This window comes from Muntiacus reevesi, chromosome 2 (genome assembly GCF_963930625.1).
Source record: "Muntiacus reevesi chromosome 2, mMunRee1.1, whole genome shotgun sequence".
Lineage (NCBI taxonomy): Eukaryota > Metazoa > Chordata > Mammalia > Artiodactyla > Cervidae > Muntiacus > Muntiacus reevesi.
This window is the reverse complement of record NC_089250.1, coordinates 88,046,685-88,069,039: the sequence shown is the minus strand read 5'-3', so window position 1 is coordinate 88,069,039 and position 22,355 is coordinate 88,046,685. Positions and strand designations below refer to the sequence as shown.

Below are 22,355 nucleotides of genomic sequence, written 5' to 3'. Positions count from 1 at the left end.
TATTTTCTAAACAGCTTTCCCTTAAGATCAAGGTCTTTGAGAGGAAGCTCTCCTCAGGCTCACAGGGTCACCCAGGTTCCCATGTCTGTCTGGGCTCCCAGCTCCCTTTGGCCAGCCATCCTTCCCCTCGGGGAGTCACTCCTGGCCTAGCTCTTGCTGAGAATCATTGAAACAAGGCCATTTTGACACAAGGGACTGGACTGCCCAAGGATTTGGTCCGGGCACATCTCTGGGGGCTGTGAGTGGGGAGGCTTTAAAGTGCTGGACCCACCTCTGCAGTTGTAGAGACCAGGCGGGTGGAAGAAGGCTTGTGCTTGCTGGAATGCTGAATTCCTTAACTTAATCACCAGGTGGTTTAGTCGTTAAGTCTGACTCTTTTGACCCCATGCACTATGCACTATGCCCTCCAGACTCCTCTGTCCATGGGATTCTCCAGGCAAAACTACTGGAGTGGGTTGCCATTTCCTTCTCCAGGAAATCTTCCTGATCCAGGAATGGAACCCAGCTCTCCTGCATTGCAGGCTGATTCTTTACCAACTGAGCTACAAGGGAAGCCCAGAGGGTCTAATTTTAAAATATTATTTTAACAACAAAGTCTTACTGTGTAACACAGAGAACTATATTCAGTGTCCTATGATAAACCATAATGGAAAAGGCTAGGAAAAAAAAAGAATGTACAATGTATAACTGAATCACTTTGCTGTATGTAGAGCAGAAATTAATACAACACTATCAACTATACTTAAATTTTTTAAATTTTTACATGAATAATAAAAATAAATATTATTTTGAAGGGAACAGCTAGTGATGTCAAAGTGCTACCAGTTGCCCTACTCACAAGTCTCCTGAAGTGGCTCAGTTACATTCAATTAGTACAAATAGAGAGGGCTGTGGGTGGGTACACTCAAGGATTGTCAACTCATCCCAAGTTCCCAAATTATTAACAGGGAATCCGGGGATGCTGAAATGTTTATATTTGTCCATGGGACCACATGAGTGACACATTTTAATTTTAAAAAATTTTTATTAGAGTATAGTTGATTTACATGGGCTTCCCAGATGGCGCAGTGGTAAAGAATCCACCTGCCAATGCAGGAGATGCGGGAGATGAGGGTTTGATCCTGGGGTCAGGAAGATCCCGTGGAGGAGGAAATGGCAACCCACTCCAGTATTCTTGCTGGTAAAATCCCACGACAGAGGAACCTGGTGGGCTACAGTCCATGGGATCGCAGAGTCAGAGCTGACTAAGCAACTGAGCAGACACGTGGTTGTTACAACTTTGTGTTAGCTTCAGGCACACAGCAAAGTGGCTCTGTTAGACACATACACACTTCTGCTCTTTTTAAGATTCTTTTCACATATAGGTTATTATAGAATACTGAGTAGAGTTCCCTATGCTATACAGTATAGTCCTTGTTAGTTACCTCTTTTATATATAGTAGTGCGTATATGTCAATTCCAATCTCCCAGTTTATCCTTGCTCCTGCTTCACCCCCTGGTAACCGTGTTTGTTTCTTATGTCTGTGACTCTATTTCTGTTTTGTAGATAAACTCATTTGTACCTTTTTTTTTTTTAAGCAGTGTCACAGGATATTTCTCTTTCTCTGTCTGACTTGCTGCACTCAATATGGGAAGAGACGTTACTGTGGACATCCCCGGGTCCCCCCAAGCCCTGCTCCTCCCACTGCCCTGGATTGGCTGAAAGGGGCCTCCTGACTTTAACGTTAGTGCCATTTGCCCACTGTGGTGGTGGGCACCGAGTTTCAGAGGGCACTGGGGTTCCCACCTGGCTCCCTCCTGCCCATCCAAGAAATTGGGGTGCTCACAGTGCGGGACTGGAGTCAGGCTCCCTGGGTGAGTGAGGCAGCTGGGGCCCTACCCAGGCTGGGGCTCATCTGACCGTCCCTGCTGAGTACTTACTCTTGAAGAGGAAGAAAGAGGGAGAGAGGGACCCTGACGAATCAGAATTAAGAAGAGAGATGGTGATTTGTTAGTTTATTCCGTTTGGCAAGGCCAAACATCTGTTTGTGATTTATCCTGTAACGCTGATTGCCGCCCCCAAATACTCCACAGTCATCCACAAGATGGTGATTTTGATGCTGGAGAGACCACCCATACTTGGTGGGGGACTTAGCTCATTTCAGTAACAAAGGGACAAAGGCCCGTCTGTGTGTCGGAGGGGACTAGTCTGTGTTCTGTGCAAGATGGGGTAACCCTCTCCCCAAATTGCTTCAGATTTTTTTGAGGTTTTTTTGGTTGCTCTTGATTTTTTTAAATTAATTTTGCAAATGGAACAAGAAACCCAACTGAATGCATTCATGCTACTTATTATTTTGTAGTTTAACTTATTTTGCCAATTACTTCATTATCAAATTATAAGCGATTCTAGGGCAAACCTCCTAAGAGCCTGAGTTGAAATTCTATATAAATTATCCTCCTTGGTTCATTATTCCGGCATTATTCCTCTCTCTCTGATTGTTATCTCAAAAGTGGTGGTTCAGTTCAGTCGCTCAGTTGTATCTGACTCTTTGTGACCCCCTGGACTGCAGCATGCCAGGCTTCCCTGTCCATCACCAACTCCTAGAACTTGCTCAAACTCATGTCCATCGAGCCAGTGATGCCATTCAACCATCTCATCCTCTGTTGTCCCCTTCTCCTCCTGCCTTCAATCTTTCCTAGCATCAGGGTCTTTTCAAATGAGTCAGTTCTTGGCATCAGGTGGCCAGAGTACTGGAGCTTAAGCTTCAGCTTCAGCATCAGTCCTTCCAATGAATATTCAGGGTTGAATTCCTTTAGGATTGACTGATTTGATCTCCTTGCAGTCCAAAGGACTCTCAAGAGTCCTCTTCAACACCGCAGTTCAAAAACATCAGCTCTTCGGTGCTCAACTTTCTTTATGGTCCAACTCTCAATCCATACTTGACTACTAGAAAAGCCATAGCTTTGACTGTGCAGAGCTTTGTTGGTAAAGTAATGTCTCTCTGCTTTTTAATATGCTATCTAGGTTTGTCATAGCTCTTCTTCTAAGGGGTAAGTGTCTTTTAATTTTGTGACTGCAGTCACCATCTGCAGTGATTTGAGGAACCCAAGAAAATAAAATTTGTCATGGTTTCCATTGTTTCCCCATCTATTGCATGAAGCGGTGGGACCAGATGCCATGATCTTAGTTTTCTGAATGTTGAGTTTTAAGCCAGCTTTTTCACTCTCCTCTTTCACTTTCATCAAGAGGCTGATAAAAAGTGGTGGTGTAAATCCTTAGAATAGGATAGAAGAGATAGTCTTTCTGTCCAATTGGGGTGTCAGATTACTTGTTATTGCTGTTGATCAGTTGCCAAGCTGTGTCTGACTCTTTGCAATCCCATGGACTGCAGCATGCCAAGCTGCCTCCCTGTCCCTCACCATCTCTTGGAGTCTGCCCAAGTTCATGTCCATTGAATTGGTGATTAGTTATGAATTCCTAACTTCTCTGAGCCACCAGGCCACCAGCCTCCACCAGTGGGCTGAGTCCCCTTCCAGTGAGAAGTCTACAGGTTGTCAGCCACCGCTGGGGCTGCACAGTGAGCTCTGGGCCGCCGGGCATGAGGTGTGGCCACCTGGGACCCCAGTCCTCTGAGAATCCAGCAAGGACCAGGATGGGGACACTCAGCTGGGAACTGAGGCAGGATCTGGGGGAGGAACACTTGGGACCCCAGTTATGGGCACTGAGCCTTGGGCACTGTGAGTAAAACAAGATCCCTGTTCTTAGAACTTGGTCCACACCCACCCTTGAGAGCATCTCAGTCACTGCTACTTAGCCAGGCTTCTGTGTCATACCCTGCTTGGGCACTTGCCCAGGGACTTCCTCCCGCAGGTGCACTGGGCACCCCTCGTTGCCTGCGTGGCGTCATGTGGTGGCCTCCACCCTCTGCCCTGCCTCTGACGGCATCCTCTGCAGGCTTGTTGCTTGCACATTGGCAAATAAGAACTCAGGTTGCAAAACTCACTTCGCACTGAAACCCAGAGCTTCTTCAACCCCTGACTAGGAACAGACCTATCCCAAGTTTGGGTGGGCACAGGGCTTTTTAGGGCTTCCCAGGTGGCTCAATGGTAAAGAACTCGCCTGCCAATGCAGGAGACACAAGTTCAATCCCTGGGTTGGGAAGATCCCCTGGTGGAGGAAATGGCAACCCACTCGAGTATTCTTGCCTGGGGAGTTCCGTGGACGGAGGAGCCTGGTGGGCTACAGTCCATGGGATCAAAGAATCAGACACAGCTTAGCAACTAAACAACAACAGCAGGGCTTCTTGGTTATTAGAACTATGCTGCATAAGAAAGAGACAACCTGCCTCCCCAACCCCCAGCACACAGACACCTCCTCCTGCCCCTGGAAAATGAAATTCTCTCCTTGTTTTTACTACCACTGTGGTTAAAGCCATACGGGGACTTCGCGACCTTCGGCTGTGTGGGTCCCTCCTACGGCATGTGGGAAGCTTCAAAATGCCTCGACCTAGAGGCTGAACCCTCTCCAGCCCCCCGGCATGTGCCCCTGCAGACTTGGTGCGGGGAAGCTATAGAGAGGGAGCTGGGAAGCTGTCTTCCTTTATTCCAGCTCAAGCACAAAGATCCAGGATCAGGAACATCCTCCCAAGACTGGAGACCAGCCTCTAACTTTCCTGCGCTGGTTGAGCAGGCTCCTGGCTTCCTTTCTGGAATCTGTGGATGCACTGGTTTGATTCAGCTGAAGGGAGGGTGAGAAGGAGGCCAGAGAAGCCGGAGGCTGAAAGGAAACCGAACATCTGCCCAGCACAGGACACCATCCTACTGGGAGTGGCGGGGTGTGGGGGCTTCCCAAGCTGCCCTCCCTCTTCCAGGGACCGTCAGACATCGCACCACTGGCTGCATCATTTGGGAAGAGTCTTTGGTGGCAGGTACAGGAACCTGAGGCCAGGCTGGCTGGCCAGGCAGGGCTGCCCATCATTACATGGGGCTCCCTGTGGGGGCCTGTGTCCTTGAGGTCTCAGCGGCTACTGCACTCGGGGCCTCAGTAACTGAAAGCTTTGTGCCAAGAGAACAGGGAAACCCCACCACCATCACTCTCTGCACCAGCTGAGGAGGAGAAGACTGGTGTGGTTGGGGGAGGCGGGTGTTGCTGGGCTTGGGAAGCCCGAGCCAGGAGGCAGCTCTCCTCTCAGGCACAGCATGGATGCTCTGTGAGCACCTGTGTTTATCAGGGGCTGAGGGATGCAGCCAGGAAGCCCACAAGAAGCTTCCCATCTTGGGCTCTGTTCTGTGATTCCCAGACCCCGACGTGGTGCTTACTTATAGGAGGGCATGTCTCTAACTGCCAAGGTCATGGAGAGAAGGATGACGGTGCCTGGCCTTGAACTTCCCCAGGGACTGAGAGGGTGCCATGAACCACAGCCAAAGGTGCCAATGTCCCCACGTGGCTTTAACCACAGTGGTAGTAAAAACAAGGGGCGATTCATTTTCCAGGGGCAGGAAGAGGAGTCTGTGTGCTGTGTGTCAGGGAGTCAGGTTGTCTCTTTTGAGACCAACTCTGGGCCTTTCCAGATGTCTCCTGGGGGCCTGCCCTGCCCCAGATGTCCTCAGACTCCCCTCCTGTCTTGGGGTGAGCCTGTGAGCCTCAGGGACTGGTTTCCAGCAAACTGTCTCACACGCTTCATCCTTTTGAGGGCAAGTTTGGACTCCAGCCCTGCCCAGCCACACGGAACGGGGGTTTGGCTGATGCTAGCGGCTGCGACGTCCCCTGGTGAGTTTTGGGGAAGGCTTGCCCCAGGCAGCTGCTGAGGTAGGGGGGTCGTGGGGTTGCTGGGCAGAGCCGGAGAGCAGGAGGGGCCGTCTGTGCTGTTCCCTCTCTTGGACTCGCGCCTCTCGGTCCACTGGGCCCCGTCAGGGCCTCTAAGCCAGATGGCCTGAAAGGTGGGGACCAGCTGGGCTGCATCGGGAGAGGCTTGGATGTTCCAGGGCAGGGAGAGCCTGCGGGGGACCTGGCGTGGTCCTCCTCTGGGGGAGGGAGGACAGGCAGCTGCCTCTGGGGGCCCTCCTTCTCCCCAAGACTGGGCCCACTCGGTGTGGTCAGCACTGTGTCCTCAAGGCATCACCAGGAGAGGATCAGCCTTGGATCTGGAGAATCTTCTAAAGCTAGATGAGGGGTTCCGGCAGGGGGCTTGGGGCACAAGGTCAAGCTGGTAGGTGGGATCAGCAGCCCTCGGCTCTTTGCTCTTGGCTGAGATGGACGGAAGCTGGCAACCGCTGAGTTCCACTTGGAAATTCCATGACCCGTGGGCCTGAGACCCCACCCAGCCTCCAGAGAAGACTTAGCGGGAAAGGCTGAGTCGGGAGGGGACCCTCTGCTCTATCACTGGGCCTGTGCAGAGCACCACCTTAGCCCTGGGTGCCCCGTGGCACTTTAGAGGGTTCCACTTGGCACCCCCTTTCCCATTACATCTCTCCCCACAGGACCAGGAAGTGGCAGGGACAAGGGACAAGCTGACCGGCTCCCACACACTCCTGCCACCACGCGATGGGCCCCGGGCTCTCGGGAAGGCCTGGACTGAACCCAGAGCCTGCCCAGACCTGCCCCAGGGCCCGCCCCCCCACCCCAGGTGAGCCTTGGGCCTTCCTGCAGGTGTGTATACCCGAGGCCTGAGGCTGGGCAAGGAGCCGCTGCGAGGTGTGGATGGAGGTGGATGTGCCGTCCACACCAGCACGGCCCCTCGTCAGGCACGGCAGTGTGGGGACAGTGGGTCACACTCTCCGTGTGTGCTCATGCCCCCCACCCTGGGAAGTGAGGGCCGCCACCAAGCCCCCCGCCCCCTGCCCAGCGCTGTGCTGCCCTCCTACGGGGGAGGGCGGCTCCCAGGCCCTGACCCAGGGGACCCAGTGGCAGGGTGGCGGAGGCAGGTGGTAGGGCTGGCCGGCTGGCCGGGACCTCCCTGAGAAGGCGACATCTGGCCAGAGGCTGAGCGGGGGACTGAGTCCAGCCTGGGGGCAGCACGTCCAGCCTGAGGAAGCAGCAGCAGCAGGAGCTGTGAGGTGAGCAGCACCTGGGATGAGTGAGGGGCAGGGGGGCTTCTAAGGCTGGGGGTGTGAGCCAGCAGGAGCGGGCCACAGAGAGTCCGGAGACGGCAGTCACGGGGAGCCCTGCAGGCCAGGTGAGGCTCAGCTGGGGCCTGCCGGCCACACGATGAGGTCCTAATCCCAGAACTTCAGGGGGTGACCTTGTTTGGAAACAGGGCTGTGGCAGGTATCATTCCTTAAGATGGGGTCTTACGGGAGTAGGGGGGCCTACTCCGAGGTGAATAATTTCCTTAATAAAGGGGAATCTGGACACAGAAATGCACACGGGAGAGCACCATGTGAAGATGAAGGCAGAGATCAGGATGAAGCTTCTACAAGGTAAGGAATGCCCGAGGTTGCCAGCAAACCACCAGAAACCAGGGGAGAGGCTAGGGACCCATTCTCCCTCCCAGCCTCAGAGGAAATCCACCTTGCCAACACCTTGGTTTTGGACTTCCAGAGCTGGGAGGCAGTCTTTTGTTGAAGCCACTGAGTTTCTGGTACTTTGTTACAGTGGCCCTATAGCAAAGGAACACAGGTCATTTCTGAGAGATACGGAAGCCATCCTTCAACAGAAAGATGTCCTAAGTTAAAACGCTGTCACCTGGCAGATATGGGGAAAAGAGACTCATGATTTGTGCAGTTGTCAGGGCTGCCTGAATGGCCAGAGAGCAGGAGAGTGGCTCTTCTTTCTTGGGGGTGGAGAGGGCGTGGTGGGCTCCCTCCCAGCTCTCTGACCCTCCGCAGGGGGCACCAGTCTCAGGATAACTTCCTGGGGATGCAAGGCCTTCTTTCCACAGACTGTCAGCTTCTCCTAGAGCACAGGGAGGGACATGTGTCTGCTCCGCGTGCCCCATCCCTGTGAGAGTGTTAACAGCCTCAGCAGGGAGGCCAGAGGTCCCCAAGCAGCAGGAGGAAATAAACTGCAAGTGGCAGACGTATTTTTTCCCCTTCTCTGTTGACAAAACCAGTTCTGTCTAAGAAAACCTTTTCTTTGTCTTTTCTCAAACCTTGGGCTGATAATGGCTCAACAAACCAGTATTCATGCCCATTGTTTTATGGTCGGGGATGACATATCTTGTGCCATTCTATCTCAAAAATGCACATTGTGGGAGGGGGCCTGGTGAAACTCCCTCAGCCTTGAGGTGTCTCTCTTATCTGGTTAGCAGCTTGCTAACAGACATAAAACACCTTGCTAAAAACCAGCAAGCAGGCACTCTTTCTGTCCCTTCTGATGTCTCTGTTAGAAGCGTTCCCTGTTTCTATTATACTTGGATAAAACCTTGCTACAGAAAAGCTCCAAGTGGTCAAGCCTCGTCTCTGGCCCCGGATCGAATTCCTCTCCTCCAGAGGCCACAAATCCTGGCGTAGCACACGGCTTGCAACCACAACCTTTCACCTGCCCAGACCACAGTGGGACCTACAGGAAACTGGGCAGCTGAGTCAGGAAGGGCTGGGTGTCAGCTGTGCCTGGCTGTGAACCCAAGGAAGACCAGTTGTAAGAGCAGCCCTCAGCCAGGGGATAAAGTCACGCAGGGCCCGGACCGCGGGAGCAGCAGAGATGAGCGCTGGAAGAAGGAGCCTGGGCGAGTGGCTCCATCACGTTCGGGGACAAAGGCTGCATTTGATGAGCAGAGGTAGAGTCCCAGGACCAGAGTAACGGGGCCGTGCCGGGGGTTAGCACTGCAGGCACTGGGCCATCTTGCCTGACTACAAATCCCAGATGAGTTGCTTCCTAGCTGGTGATTTCTCTGCCTCGTGACTGAGCTTCTCTGTTCAGTGACTGAATTTCTCGGCCCTGGTTTCTTCGGCTGCAAGATGAGCACAGGGAAGTATGTGTGTTAGTCGCTCAGTCGTGTCCGGCTCTTTGCGACTCCGTGGATTGTAGCCCGCCAGGCTCCCCTGTCCATAGGATACTCCAGGCAAGAATGCTGGAGTGGGTTGCATTTCTTTCTCCAGGGGATCTTCCTGACCCAAGGATGGAACCCGGGTCTCCCATATCATAGGCAGATTCTTTACCATCCGAGCTACTAGAGAAGCCTGTCAGAGTCCTGCGGACGGTTGGCACACAGTATATACTGGAGGTCTGTTACTTATTACATTTTATCACCACAGCAAGGATGCACTTGGTACAATAGGTGGTGGTGGGATGGGGGGGCATGCGACGAGGAGTGGCTCAGAGTGGGTTTGCTCCAAAGCCTCAGATACTCTAGAGACTCAGAGTCTCTAGAGCAGGACAAAAGCTGAGTGCAGAGCCTGAGGCTGACTCTGACTGCAGGTGGGGGCTCATGGTCTTGAGGCCCACAGGCGCTGTTGCCCAGCATGCCTCGTTACCTTGTAAAGCAGGCAAAGCCAAGAGTGGCCTTGGTAGGAGCAATTTTAAGAAGCAATAGTGAAAAATGAACAGCTGGTGTGGGCTCTGGAAGACTCAGCTTTGACATCTGCCACAGAAGCCTGTGACTGGTCTCAGCCTCAGGCTCTGGTGGTAAATGAGGGACATTCACGACCTATGGGGCCTGGATTCTGAGGATGGAAGGAACGCTGGCTTTTCCAGGCCACGCAGTGCCAGCATGGCTTCACGTGTACGAAAAGGAAGAGGCATCTCACTGAGTCAGAACCTGTCCAGCATGCCCATCGCAGGCTCTTTAAAAGCCTGTGCCCCTGCAACCCCCCAGCCAGACCCCCTTCCCCACAGTCCCCCACCCTCGGACTCGAGCCCCACTCTGGTTCAGATAAGTCGCCTGACAGAAAGATCAAACACTCAGGCGCTGCTCCATTTGGAACCTACCTTGCATTTTCCCACCTGGAAAGTCACTTCTGTGATTTTTGAAACTTAAAATTCTCATGCAATAAGAACTGTTAACTAACTAAGTAATGAGGAACTCCTGGCCTGAGAGCCAGCTGCACACTGGAGGCTGCTCTGCTTGAGGTTCAGGCAGATGGCACAGGGCGAGCAAGGGGGTCTTCTTCGCCCTAAGCAACTGATGTCACTTTGTTCAGCTACCTACCTATTTACCTCTCTCTCCTTCCCTGTCTTCCAGCCTCCCTTCCATCTCTCATCTATCTTCAACTAAGTAGCTATCATCTATCTATTTATCTCTATATATCTGTGTATGTATATATGTATCTATCAAACATCTACCTACCTATCCATCTTGTTCTTGTTCAGTCTCTCAGTTGTGTCCAACTGTTTGAGACCCCATGGACTGCAGCATGCCAGGCTGCCCTGTCCTTCACTCTCTCCCAGAGTTTGCTCAAATTCATGTCCATTGAATTGATGATGTCATTCAACCATCTCATCCTCTGTCATCCCCTTCTCCTTCCGCCTTCAATCCTTCCGAGCAGCAGGGTCTTCTCCAATGAGTCGGCTCTTCACATCAGGTAGTCAAAGTATTAGAGCTTCAGCCTCAACATCAGTCTTTCCAATGAATATTCAGGACTGATTTCCTTTAGGATGGACTGTTTGGATCTCCTTGCTGTCCAAGGGACTCTCAAGAGTCTTCTCCAACACCACAGTTCAAAAGCATCAATTCTTTGTCGCTCAGCCCCTTTTATGGTCAAACTCTCACATCCATACATGACCAATGGAAAAACCATAGCTTTCACTAGATGGACCTTTGTCAGCAAAGCGATATCTCTGCTTTTTAATATACTGTCCAGGTTGGTCATAACTTTTCTTTCAAGGAGCAAATGTCGTTTAATTTCATGGCTGCAGTCACCATCTTGCAGTGATTTTGGAGCGCAAGAAAATAAAAGCTCTTACTGTTTCCATTGTTTCCCCATCTATTTGCCATGAAGTGATGGGACCAGATGCCATGATCTTAGTTTTCTCAATGTTGAGTTTTAAGCCAACTTTTTCACTCTCCTCTTTCCCCTTCATCAAGAGGCTCTTTAGTTATTCTTCACTTTCTGCCATAAGGGTGGTATTATCTGCATATCTGAGGTTATTGATATTTCTCCTGGCAATCTTGATTCCAGCTTGTGCTTCATCCAGCCCGGCATCTCACATGATGTACTCTGCATATAAGTTAAATAAGCTGGGGGACAATATACAGCCTTGATGTACTCCTTTCCTGATTTGGAACCAGTCTGTTGTTCCATGTTCAGTTCTAACTATTGCTTCTTGACCTGCATATAGATTTCTCAGGAGGCAGGTTGGGTGGTCTGGTATTCCCATCTCTTTCAGAATTTTCCAGTTTGTTGTGATCCACACAGTCAAAGGCTTTGTTGTAGTCAATAAAGCAGAAGTAGATGTTTTTCAGGAACTCTCTTGCTTTTTCAATGATCCAGCAGGTGTTGGCAATTTGATCTCTGGTTTCTCTGCCTTTTCTAAATCCAACTTGAACATCTGGAAGTTCACAGTTCATGTACGGTTGAAGCCTGGCTTGGAGAATTTTGAGCACTACTTTACCAGCATGAGAGATGAGTGCAATTGTGCGGTAGTTTGAGCATTCTGTGGCATTGCCTTTCTTTGGGATTGGAATGAAAACTGACTTTCCAGTCCTGTGGGCACTGCTGAGTTTTCCAAATTTGCTGACATACTGAGTGCAGCACTTTCACAGTGTCATCTTTTATGATTTGAAATAGCTCAACCTACTTATGTATCTTTATATTATCTATTTATCTTTCTATTATCTATTATCTCTCTATCAACCAACTGGGGCTTCCCTGGTGGCTCAGATGGTAAAGGATCTGCCTGCAATGTGAGAGACCCAGGGTTCAATCCTTGAGCGGAGAAGATCCCCTCAAAATCTTTCATGTGCCACCTATGAACTTAATAAGATTAAATTTCTTTTAAAATACTCTGCTATTCATACTTTACAGGAGATATGGGTTTCCCAGGTGGCACAGTGGTAAGGAATCTGTCTGAAGACACAGGAGATGAGGGTTTGATCCCTGGGTAGGGAAGATCCCCTGGAGCAGGAAATGGCTACCCACTGCAGTATTATTTCCTAGAAAATCCCATGGACAGAGGAGCCTGGTAGGCTAGAGTCCATTTGGTTGCAAAGAGTCGGACATAAATGAACACTCACACACACACACATCAATCAATTAGCTATCTATATATCTATTACCTATCAATTTTCTATCCATCTATCACCTATCTATTATATATATAACCTCAATCGCCCTATATACCTAAAATCTATCTTTCTATCTTCTACTGATATCTATCCATCCATTATCTATCTGTCTCCCTATCTATCTGTCATCCATCTGTCTTTCTTTAATCTTATCTATCTTCTTGCCCATCTTTACACACATCCTCAGTATTTCAGTTAAATCCCCAGCCTTGCTCTGGGCACTTCTAGGAGGCAGGCACTGCTCCTCACTTACTCCCTTGATGCAGAGCTGACAGGGGAACACGCACAAAGAGGCACTTAATGAATGCTTCTTGATGGTAAAAGTACTGAGGCCAAAAGGTGAAACCACTGACAGGTTTTGAAGGTCAAAGCCAAGGGACAGTGTGCCGGTGGGAGCCAGGCCAATCATCTGTCTCTCCCAGTCTAATTGGGCATGTCCTCTGCACGCCCTGAGGGTCGCCTTTTCTAACCCAGCCTTCTCCTCCAAGTACAGAGGGACTTTGGAACCTCATCCATCTGATTGAGCCTAATTAGTTGGGCCTTAGTTTAAACATGATTTTAAGCTTTTGACTCAGCCCAAACTTAGACCAAATCACTTCCACCCCCATCGGCTGGCACCCTTTTCCCCTCTTTCCTTATGCTCTGAAATGTCAGGTGTGAGGGGAGGAAGTGGAGAGCTGTAGTGGCCAGGCAGTGGAGGGCAGGAGCCTGGCTGCCTCATCATGGGACTTGGAGGAGGTGGGCCAATTCACAGAAGGAGGGAGGCACCTTCAGGAATCAAGAGCTGCAACACAGCCTAACACTGAGACACATGAGCCAGTGGTCTCTGAAGGAGTGAGAGATGGGGTGGATGGGACTGACCACTGGACCGATGGACAGACAGATGGCTGGCTGAGGGAATGGACAGACAGATGGATAAAGGATAAAAGCTGAACCTAACACACAGAATAGAGTTTTTTCCTGAGTGGAACTTATATGAGTCAGTATACTTGGGGGCATCTTTTGGCCCAATACTGGTTTGTCCTGTGTGAACGGTCTCTCAGAGGTTAGAATGACAACATAGCCCGCGGTGTTGGCCAGTGAGACGTGAGGAGCCTCGGCGGTAACACGAGGCCCCCACTGCACTCACCTGGCCTCCGCGTCCCTTCCCGGGGTGACCAGTGGCGGCTCCCATCCTTTCTGGGCTGCTCCGCGCTGCTCTCCCTGCTCTCACCACTGGGGGCACTGTTGCCGCCTGCGGGCGGAGCGCCCCCTGCATCCACGTCCTCCGTGTTGCCCGCGCCCGGCTGGCCCGCTGCGTCGCAGTCCTTCCGCACTCTGAGAGGAAGAAACGCTTCAAGGATTCTCACCCAAACATGTGTAATTCCCCTAGACGCCCCATCACATCTGTGTCCAAAGCAGGATGGCAGACCACACTGTACTGGCGAGAAGCGATGGAGATGCAGATGGGATGCAGATGGAGGGAGGGGTTTCTGTTCCCCAAACCTCAGTGACTGATAAATGAACACACCCTCCCCAGATGCAGAAGCCCCTCAGGGACTGATAAATGAATACACCTTGCCCAGATGAAAAAGCCGTGCGTGCTCCACCATCCATAGGGGCCCTCAGCTTTGAGGTCCGACAAAGACCCCTGTTAGATTCAGGCAAAACAACTTAGAATTTGTTCCCACTAACGAGGAACGCTGTTACCACCGGGTGAGAAAACTTATTCGATGAGAGATGAGGGCTGGGGGTGGGATGGGGCAAGGAGGCTGGTTCAAGCCTGGTTCTTGGCAACAGATGTGTAACAAAGACCCATAACCTCAGCAACTTTGCAAGGACTCAAACCTAAGTCTCAGCCCGTGGATGGAAGGGGGAGGGAGACATACTGACATCTGGTGACGGTTCCCATTGAGTCATCATCTGAAACGGCTTATTGAATCAAAGGGTGTGCTGGAGGGCATTTGGGCACAGAAATTTTCACCACAGGAAGATCCCTGTGGTAGGGACAGGGATCCCTGGTAGGGACAGTGAGATCCCTACCAGAAGAGGTCCCTACCAGATCCCTACCAGAAGCCTTGGAGCTCGCAGCCCCGCTCCATCCGGGTAAATAATGCCTTTGCCGTGAAGACCCACCTCAACCACTTGGTTCGGAGCCACGCCCTGATGCTGTCCAAGGTGACCGGTCCGCCCCAGACGTTCTTCAGCTGCCTGTGGGTCCCCAGGTAGGATGTGGTGAGTGGGGAGACATACATGGGGTACCCCAGGGGCTGGTCACAGGAGGAATTGATCAGGTTCCGAAGGACCTGCTTGTTGTTCTGAATGCTGCCGCGCTCGGGGTTGCGGTTGCGGAGGAAGATGAGCTCTTGCTGCTGCCCGGCCCAAAGGCCGCGGACGCATTCTCTGTTCACCTGCAGCGCGGGGAAGACAGGGGGAGGAAAGTGGATGGTGGGGGCGGTGCGAGAGCGGGGCTACAGCCTGTTGGGTCTGAGTACCTGCGACCACTATGCTTTGGCCTAAAGCTTTCTGAGTGATGTCTGAACGGCAGCAAGATGGAGATGATGCCATTTTCATGGGGCCATGGAGATCAAATAAAAAGGGTAGAAGGCTTTGTTTCAGCCTGGTGATTTGAAGCTGTATGAAGAAGAGAATCTCTGGGAAGGAAGTTATCAGGTCCAGGAACAGGTTATGAGAGGGAGGTTTGGAATCTTAGAGAATTAGAAAGTCTTTAAGAACAAGCTAGATCCTGACCCCACGCCTGTCTAGCCTAGCAGGACTTTTTGCCAAAGTCATCACCTGCACACCAGCTCTTTGAGTGGGAAAGGGCCTTGGCAGGGATGCACTGCCTGTTTGGGGCCACCCACCCTGCATGCTGGCCAGCACTGCCCGCTCCCCCTACCCCCGGGGACTATGGCTTTGGACAGAGGATGCTGGCCCAGGGGCAGGGGTGTCTGTGCCAATCCATGCTACTGTGTTGGGAACAAAGTTCATTCAGGGGGGCTTCTTTGTTGCTTAATGGTAAAGAATTGACCTGCCAATGTAGGAGACTCAGGTTTGCTCTCTGGTCTGAGAAGATCCCACATATGGAGGAGCAACTAAGTCCATGCCCCACAACTACTGAGCCTATGCTCTAGAGCCCGGGAACAGCAACTCCTGAGCCCGTGCACTGCAACTGCTGAAGCCTGCGAGCCCTAAAGCCCGTCCTCCGCAGAAAGGGAAGCCACCCCAATGAGAAGCCCTGGCATACCACAACTAGAGAAAGCCTATATTGCAGCAAAGACCCAGCACAGCCAAAAATTAAATCAATATATATAATCAATTATTTTAAACAAAAAAAGTTCATTCAGGTTTTTCCTGAATGAAAACCCAAATGAACTTGTTGACTAGCCATGTATTTCTTCTCATGTTCCCCCAGGCGGGAGGCTGGTGGCAGCCGGGAGGGATGGCTCCCGTACCTTGATCACCTTGAAGCTCAGGAAGCTTCTGTGGAGCATGAGCACCTTGTACTCATCCGTACCCTCGTCTACCACGTGCCTCAGGGTCAGCAGCTCCTCCTTGTTGGCCAGCACGGCGCCCCTCCAGGCTGGGTCGCCCTCATGGCAGATGACCACTTTCTTCTCAAAGGACTGGATGGCCTCGTAGAGGACTGCCGGGTCTTCATACTCGTCAGGGCAAGTGAACTGGTCCTGGGGAAAGAATTCATCTGTGGGTCAGGAGGACCACAGAGCTGGTCCTGGCTTGCTGTGCACACGGCAATGAGGCCAATGCCTGGTGCAAGGTCAAGTCCACCTCCACATCACTCAGAGTGGATGGAAGGCACCTCAGCATCGCAGTGGCCTCAGGGCCCAGAGAGCTGGTGGCATAGGAGCCTGGGACTTTTCACCACAATGTGGTGATATCATTTTCTCTGGCCAGGTCCCCTCTTCCATGCTAGTGGGAGATCTTGATGGCATATCACCATGGGTACCATAAAAAATAGGCAATGCCTCAATGCTTAGTTGCTGGGCTTCCTGGATGGTGCTAGTGGTAAAGAACCTGACTGCCAGTGCAGGAGACCCAAGAGATGTTGGTTTGATTCCTGGGTTGGGAAGATCCTCTGGAGGAGGAAATGGCAACCCACTCCAGTGTTCTTACCTGGAGAATTCCATGAACAGAGGAGCCTGGAGGGCTATAGTCCATGGGGTCACAGAGTTGAGGGAACTTGACTGAGCACACACCACACACACACACACACAGACACAGACACACACACACACACACACTTAGTTACTAAGTCAGAAGCCCACTTGTCAGAATTGTGCTGAGCAAGGGGACCATGTTTTTGAAAGGTCATTTTCCCCCCTAATATTTCAGGCTTATACTTAAAAAAACAAAAAGAATGCTTACCTGATGCAGCTTCAGGGACATCCTGAGAGCTGGGACGACAACTTTGTGCAGCAGGTCGATGTCCGCAAACACCCACTCATCTCGGGCTGTTATCCTGAAGTCACCTTTGAAGAGGGCGTGGAGGCCGTACAGGAAAGAATCCAGGCTGCGAAAACAATGTTTGTTCACATGGCGCATAGGTGTTCAGGCCCCTGTCACCCTGAACTGGCTCAAGACTCCCCTATGACACCACAAGGACTTTACTGTCTTTAGGCTGATCTGGCGGGGGTCCCACTGAACACCTGACCTGCGGCCCGTGTTCAGACCGTTGTGACAAATGCTGTAGTGATCATCATCAAGAATAGCTGGTGACATACTGGATCCTGGAGTGTAGGGCTGGAGGTCTTGGGCAGAACTGGCCTGCCACATCCACAGGCAGAGTGAGTGGAGACGCAGGCCATCTGGCCCAGGAGCCCTGGAAAGGCTCCATTTCTCAGGAGGGAGGCAGGGAGGCCTGGGGAAGAGTCCAGGCCCTTCTGCTTGTCCCCTCTGTGTTTCCGGATGGCACTTTTGGACTATGTGACTCATAATGAAAACTGGATTCTCTCACCATATGGAGAGAGAAAACGACACCAAGTGAAATCTCAAATTGGCCGTTTAGATTCTCAGAGTACACCAGTCTCCCAATCCCACCCCTTTTGTTAATGACTAGTGGATGAGGCACAATTTGTTGTTGTTGTTCAGTCGTTGAGTTGTGTCCAACTCTTTGCAACCTCATGGACTGCAGCACACCAGGCTCCCCTGTCCTTCTCTATCACCTGGGGTTTGTTCAAACTCATGTCCATTGAGTTGGTGATGCTATCTAACCATCTCATCCTCTGCTGCCTCCATGATAGAGGGGGTTAAAATGAATGACCAAAGGATTTCTCAGATTGTCCAGGTTTTTATGTTTCTGGGCTTTTCTGCTTTGCCTCCATTTCCTGCCTGTTACAGTACTGCCTGGGTGGAGAGCAGAGAGGCACCCAAGGGACACCTTTCACAGTCTGGGCTCATTACCTTTTGGATCAACACATGGTTCAGGAAAGTGATTCATCCTATATTATGTGGAGGGAAAGAAGTGTTCTTAATTCTTTCCCTCTAGGTCCATTAATACACTTGGCAGCCGCCTCTAATGAGTCTGGCTTCTAACATCCCTGGTGGGACTGGGCGACTACACAAGAAACAGCATCCCTGATAGGATTGAACTGGGACAAAACGATCCAGGAAATGTGTGTGGAAGAGATTCTCTGAGAATGGAGCTGAGGAGGATTTAAACGAGCTGGCTCACCCAGCAAGACTTTGGATTCAACACAGAACATTAGGCCCACATGTCTGAGAAATAGTTCCGCTGACTGCTATTGGAGCACGTGATTGCAAAATGCACCACAATCATTAACTTCCTTCGAGAACTCCATTGAGAGGGATGCTGAAGCTCAAGGTCAGAGATGACTGTGGGAAATGGGTCTAGGCAGGTAGGGCGGGTGCCAGGGTCTTGAGGAGCCCAGAGCCTTCCAGGAAGAGTTTCAGGAGGCAGCCGTCCTGGACAGGCTGCCCCCACACAGAACAAAGACTTCCTGGGGCTGCCTGCAGTCCTGGGAGGGGATGGGCGGACGGCAGGGCAAGGATGCAACAGGATAGGGCAAGGGAGGGGAGCTTTAAAACAGTGCAAACTGCTGTCATTGAAAACGATCCAAAATGCCTCTGTCATCGGATAGCAGGAAGTACTAAAAAGAGGGCTAAAAGTAGGTGGGGTTTCTTCTAGAAAGGATTAAAAGCATGCCAGGCTGCTAGCACACAGATTTAGAGAAACCACTCCTCTAGATGTAGGGCTGAGGACAGTGGCAGTGGGAGATGAAGGGACCTGCCGAGATGCCCAGGTAGATGGAAGAGAAGAGCCAGGCATTCAGCCCATCCTTTGACGGCGTACGGAAGGCAAGCATAGACCTGATTCCCCAGTCTAGAAAACGCCCTTCCACGGGATCTTGATAAGTGATTGGAGCCCATCTCAGGCCCCTAATGACAGAATGATAGATGCCTTACTGATCATTTCTATTTTCAGAGGAAAATGACACATTGTGAGACTTACTGCTATTACATTGAAGCAAGTCTCAATGCACACGCCTATCTATGAAATAGAGACAGAATCATGGGGAGAGAGAACAGACTTGTGGTTGCCGAGGGGGAGGGGGCTGGGGGAAGGAAAGACTGGAATTTGGGATTAGCAGATGCAAACTAACATATATATACACAGAATGGAGAAGCAACAAGGCCTTATTGTATAGCACAGGGAACTATATTCATTATCTTGTGATAAACTATAATGGAAAAGTATTAAAAAAGAATGTATAGATGTATAATTGAATGTACATATACACTTTTCTGTACAACAGAAGTGAATACATTGTAAGTGAACCATATGTCAGTGAAAATTTTTTTAAAAAATGAGTCTCCATGCAGAAAACAAAGTTGAATTATAATTTCACTAGAATGAGGGTACTTCCCTTAGATTGCAGGGCATTACTCCTAGTACCTCAAAGATACAGGCATCCTAAATATAAGGTGTTTCATTATCTGCCTTTTATCTTCAGGAGACTGAAGAGGAAGAAGGCAGAGATGTGATGAGCTGGGAAGCTCTGAGGAGAGGAGAGGTCTCCAGGTGGCCCCCACACATTTCTGACTTGCGACATCACCAGGCTTTGTTCTGTTAAGACTCTACTGAGAGATGATAGGCTCCCACCCCCAGGCCAACAGCTGGAGCAGGGAAACAGGGTTACATCTGAGTTATTTAAGGTTGGCCTTCGTGGGGACTAGAACAGCCAACACTCGGCCCCTTAGTGCTATCTTTATTCATTGAAGTTTTTTGAACAAATGTGGTGCCATGTAAGCCTAGGCTCATCTCAGTGCCACGGTCCAGTTCTCTACATGTGGATGTGTGTCTCTAACACATGACTACACTTGGGCCAGGTTTTTTCTGGAGCCTGCCCTGCCCCATCCCCACACAAATGGACAGGGTTGCCCCTGCACTGAGGATTGTCTGGTGACACTCTCTGTGACCAGCCTTCTGCACCTCTTCTGCAGTGTTAACCCACAATCCACGCAGTTAGGACTTGCATAATATCTCACCTTTATAAGTGTGTGTACACGTGTGTGTTCCTGTCCGTATGTGGCTGCATATTTGCGTGTATATATGTGCATGTGTGTGTATGTGCATGTACATGAGTGCACATTTGTATATGTGTGTGCTTGAGATGAGCACACATTTATGTGTGATGTGCATGTGTGTGTGTGTGTGCATGTACAAGGGTGCATGTTTGTATGTGTGCATGAGTGTTGGAAAGGACGATTCAGCTTCTGCTCAGAGTCACTCCACACCCCCAGCAGACACCAACAACCACCAAGCTGAGTCTCTGTGACACTCTGCTTGTTCTTACTCCTGTTCTTTCTGGTTCCTGACCCTGTTCCCTATTCTATGATGACATAACCATTGGTGATGAGTACAGATAAGAGGTTGCAGCCATCGGCACTTAAGCACAGATGTACACAACCTTTCTGGAAATAGTCATTTTCTGGCCTGAAGCTCTGACTATTGCTTGAAGCCCTGGCAGGAACTCTAGCTCCATGAGGATTATGCTTTAACGGGTCCTGCCCATTTCAGCATCCTCACCCATCACCTTTCACAGAGCAGTGACAACTTGAGAATGACCAGCTGAAGCGAAGGCTGTTTTCACTCCTGTTTCACTGTTTTACGGCATCTTTCTTTATCCACAGAGGAGTCCTCAGGGCTCGAGTCTAGCCAGATGTTGCCTATGACCCTATCCAGCTCAGCCCAGTTCTCACCTGCACCCTTTCTCACTGGCTGTCAGTCCATGGAAACTTTGGCCCCCAGGAAATGTTTAACAATATCCAGAAACATTCTGGATGTCACAGCTGTAGGGCAGTGCTCCTGGCACCCAGTGGGTAGAGGCCAGGCAGGAACGCCCAGAACAGTCCCCCACAACAAAGAACCACACAACCTAAAATGTGAATAATGCTGCTGCTGAGAAACCTTGCCCATTATGATTAAAGATACAGATTTTAAGTTCTAGACACTAGTTCATTATCTTGGATCCAGTGTTAATGACTCTTGGGATTCAGGTGGAAACAACTCTAATGCTGGGATAGTTTCTGCAGGACTCCCAGTGGACTCTCCAGAAGGATTGATATGTTCAAGTTAATGTCCAAACAGGCTCGTATACTGTATGCTGCAGATGGGCATCGTGAAGAGCCTTCTGCTGCAGGGCAGTGTTTTACATGGAGCCCTCGGAGAACATATGCGAACAACTGGGATTTGCAGACTGGGTTTCCCAAGCTTACTAATTAGTAATGGAGATTCTTAGAGAGTGTGTGCTTGGTTATCTAAGTCAGTATCCTAGCTCAGAGAGTGTCTCCACTGTGGGGGAGGCAGCATGCTTCATACATGATTCATTCCTTTGTGGGATCCCACAAACATGCACTGGTTGCATGGTTGATCCCATCACTCCTGACCAGTAAAGGATCTGGAAGTACAAAAAGTAATGCATGCAAGAGGGGATGGTCCTTGGTATCAGTATCCTACTGTTGATAAGCTCTTATTGATCATTGTCCAAAAGCAACTCCTTACAACTAATCTTTGAGTTCTTTAAATACAAGATATATTTTCTTCAGGTGAAAATTACTAAGTGTATTTTTTCTGTGGGATGAATAAAAGATCCTCTTCATTGATCTATTTCTCAGAATTCGTTCAGATTAAGGCGTTTTTTTTTTTGTATTTGATTTCAATTTTCTCAGCTTTATTGAGGTGTAATCGACACAATTTTTAAGTATTTAAGAGGTCAAAAATATTAAAATTATAAAAACAAAATCTTATATCCAACTTGAAAGAAAATAAATAAAATGTACATCATGATGATTTGATAAACACTGTGAAAGGCAGATTAAGGCTTTTGGTTTGAGGATTTCAGCTTCCTTTTTTTTTTTAAAGAAGGTTTAAATATAATTTTCAAAAATGGGAGAAATAAGAATTTGTGAACTCTTAAAGGTGTGGTTTTGAAAGATTAATGTTTTATGGGTGGAAGTTAGAGTAGTCTTATTATGTTAAGTATCAGGAAATATAATAGTTTGTGTACATGAGAGTATTGTAGATATCTATATTATTCAAGGGCATCTGAGAATTGTAAGTTACACAAATATTGAAGCCACTATATAAAATAGTAACACTTCATAAGTAATCTTCCAGGGAACATATTGTTTTTTAAAAAGCACCAGCTCTGAGCAACTAGAAGTGAGACAGAAAGGACACCTTACACCTCTCTCGTGGTTTCTGCATTACTGAGGGCTTTCCATTCCATCAGCTCAGCTCATTCCCATGGCTGCCTGGACAAGATAGAGTATTAAAACCCTTTCATTTAAGAGGAAACAGGCCAGAAAGGAGTTTAAAAAGAGGATGAGACAGGTGGGAACAGACATTTAGCATCTCATGCGACACTGAAGGGCTATCCAGGTGGCTCTAGTAGTAAAGAACCCGCCTGCCAATGCAGGAGACCTAAGAGATGTGGGTTTGATCCCTGGATTCGGAAGATCCCCTGGAGGAGGGCATGGTAATCCACTGCAGTATTCTTGTCTGGAGAATCCCATGGACAGAGGAGCCTGGTGGGCTACAATCCATAGGTTCACAAAGAGTCAGACACGACTGAAGTGACTTAGCACGTACATGACACTGAAGGAGCATACCTCCCTCCTGCCACCCACCTCTCTGGGAAACAGAGTCTGTTCAAAAATGTGTAACTGGAGTCATCTTCTTAAAGACCAGCT

The 22,355-nt window shown here is 49.8% G+C and overlaps 1 protein-coding gene across 1 annotated transcript in view; it reads right to left on the bottom strand.

Annotated features, from left to right (window-relative positions):
- Positions 1 to 22,355, bottom strand: part of PCNX2 (pecanex 2) — a 300,484-nt gene that overhangs the window by 3,825 nt on the left and 274,304 nt on the right. Inside the window, exons 29-32 of the mRNA XM_065919838.1 lie at positions 16,509 to 16,653; positions 15,578 to 15,808; positions 14,259 to 14,533; positions 13,273 to 13,460 (exon numbers count right to left, since the gene is read on the bottom strand). Of these exons, the coding sequence (XP_065775910.1) occupies positions 13,273 to 13,460; positions 14,259 to 14,533; positions 15,578 to 15,808; positions 16,509 to 16,653 (839 nt within the window). The remainder of the gene's footprint in view (positions 1 to 13,272; positions 13,461 to 14,258; positions 14,534 to 15,577; positions 15,809 to 16,508; positions 16,654 to 22,355) is intronic.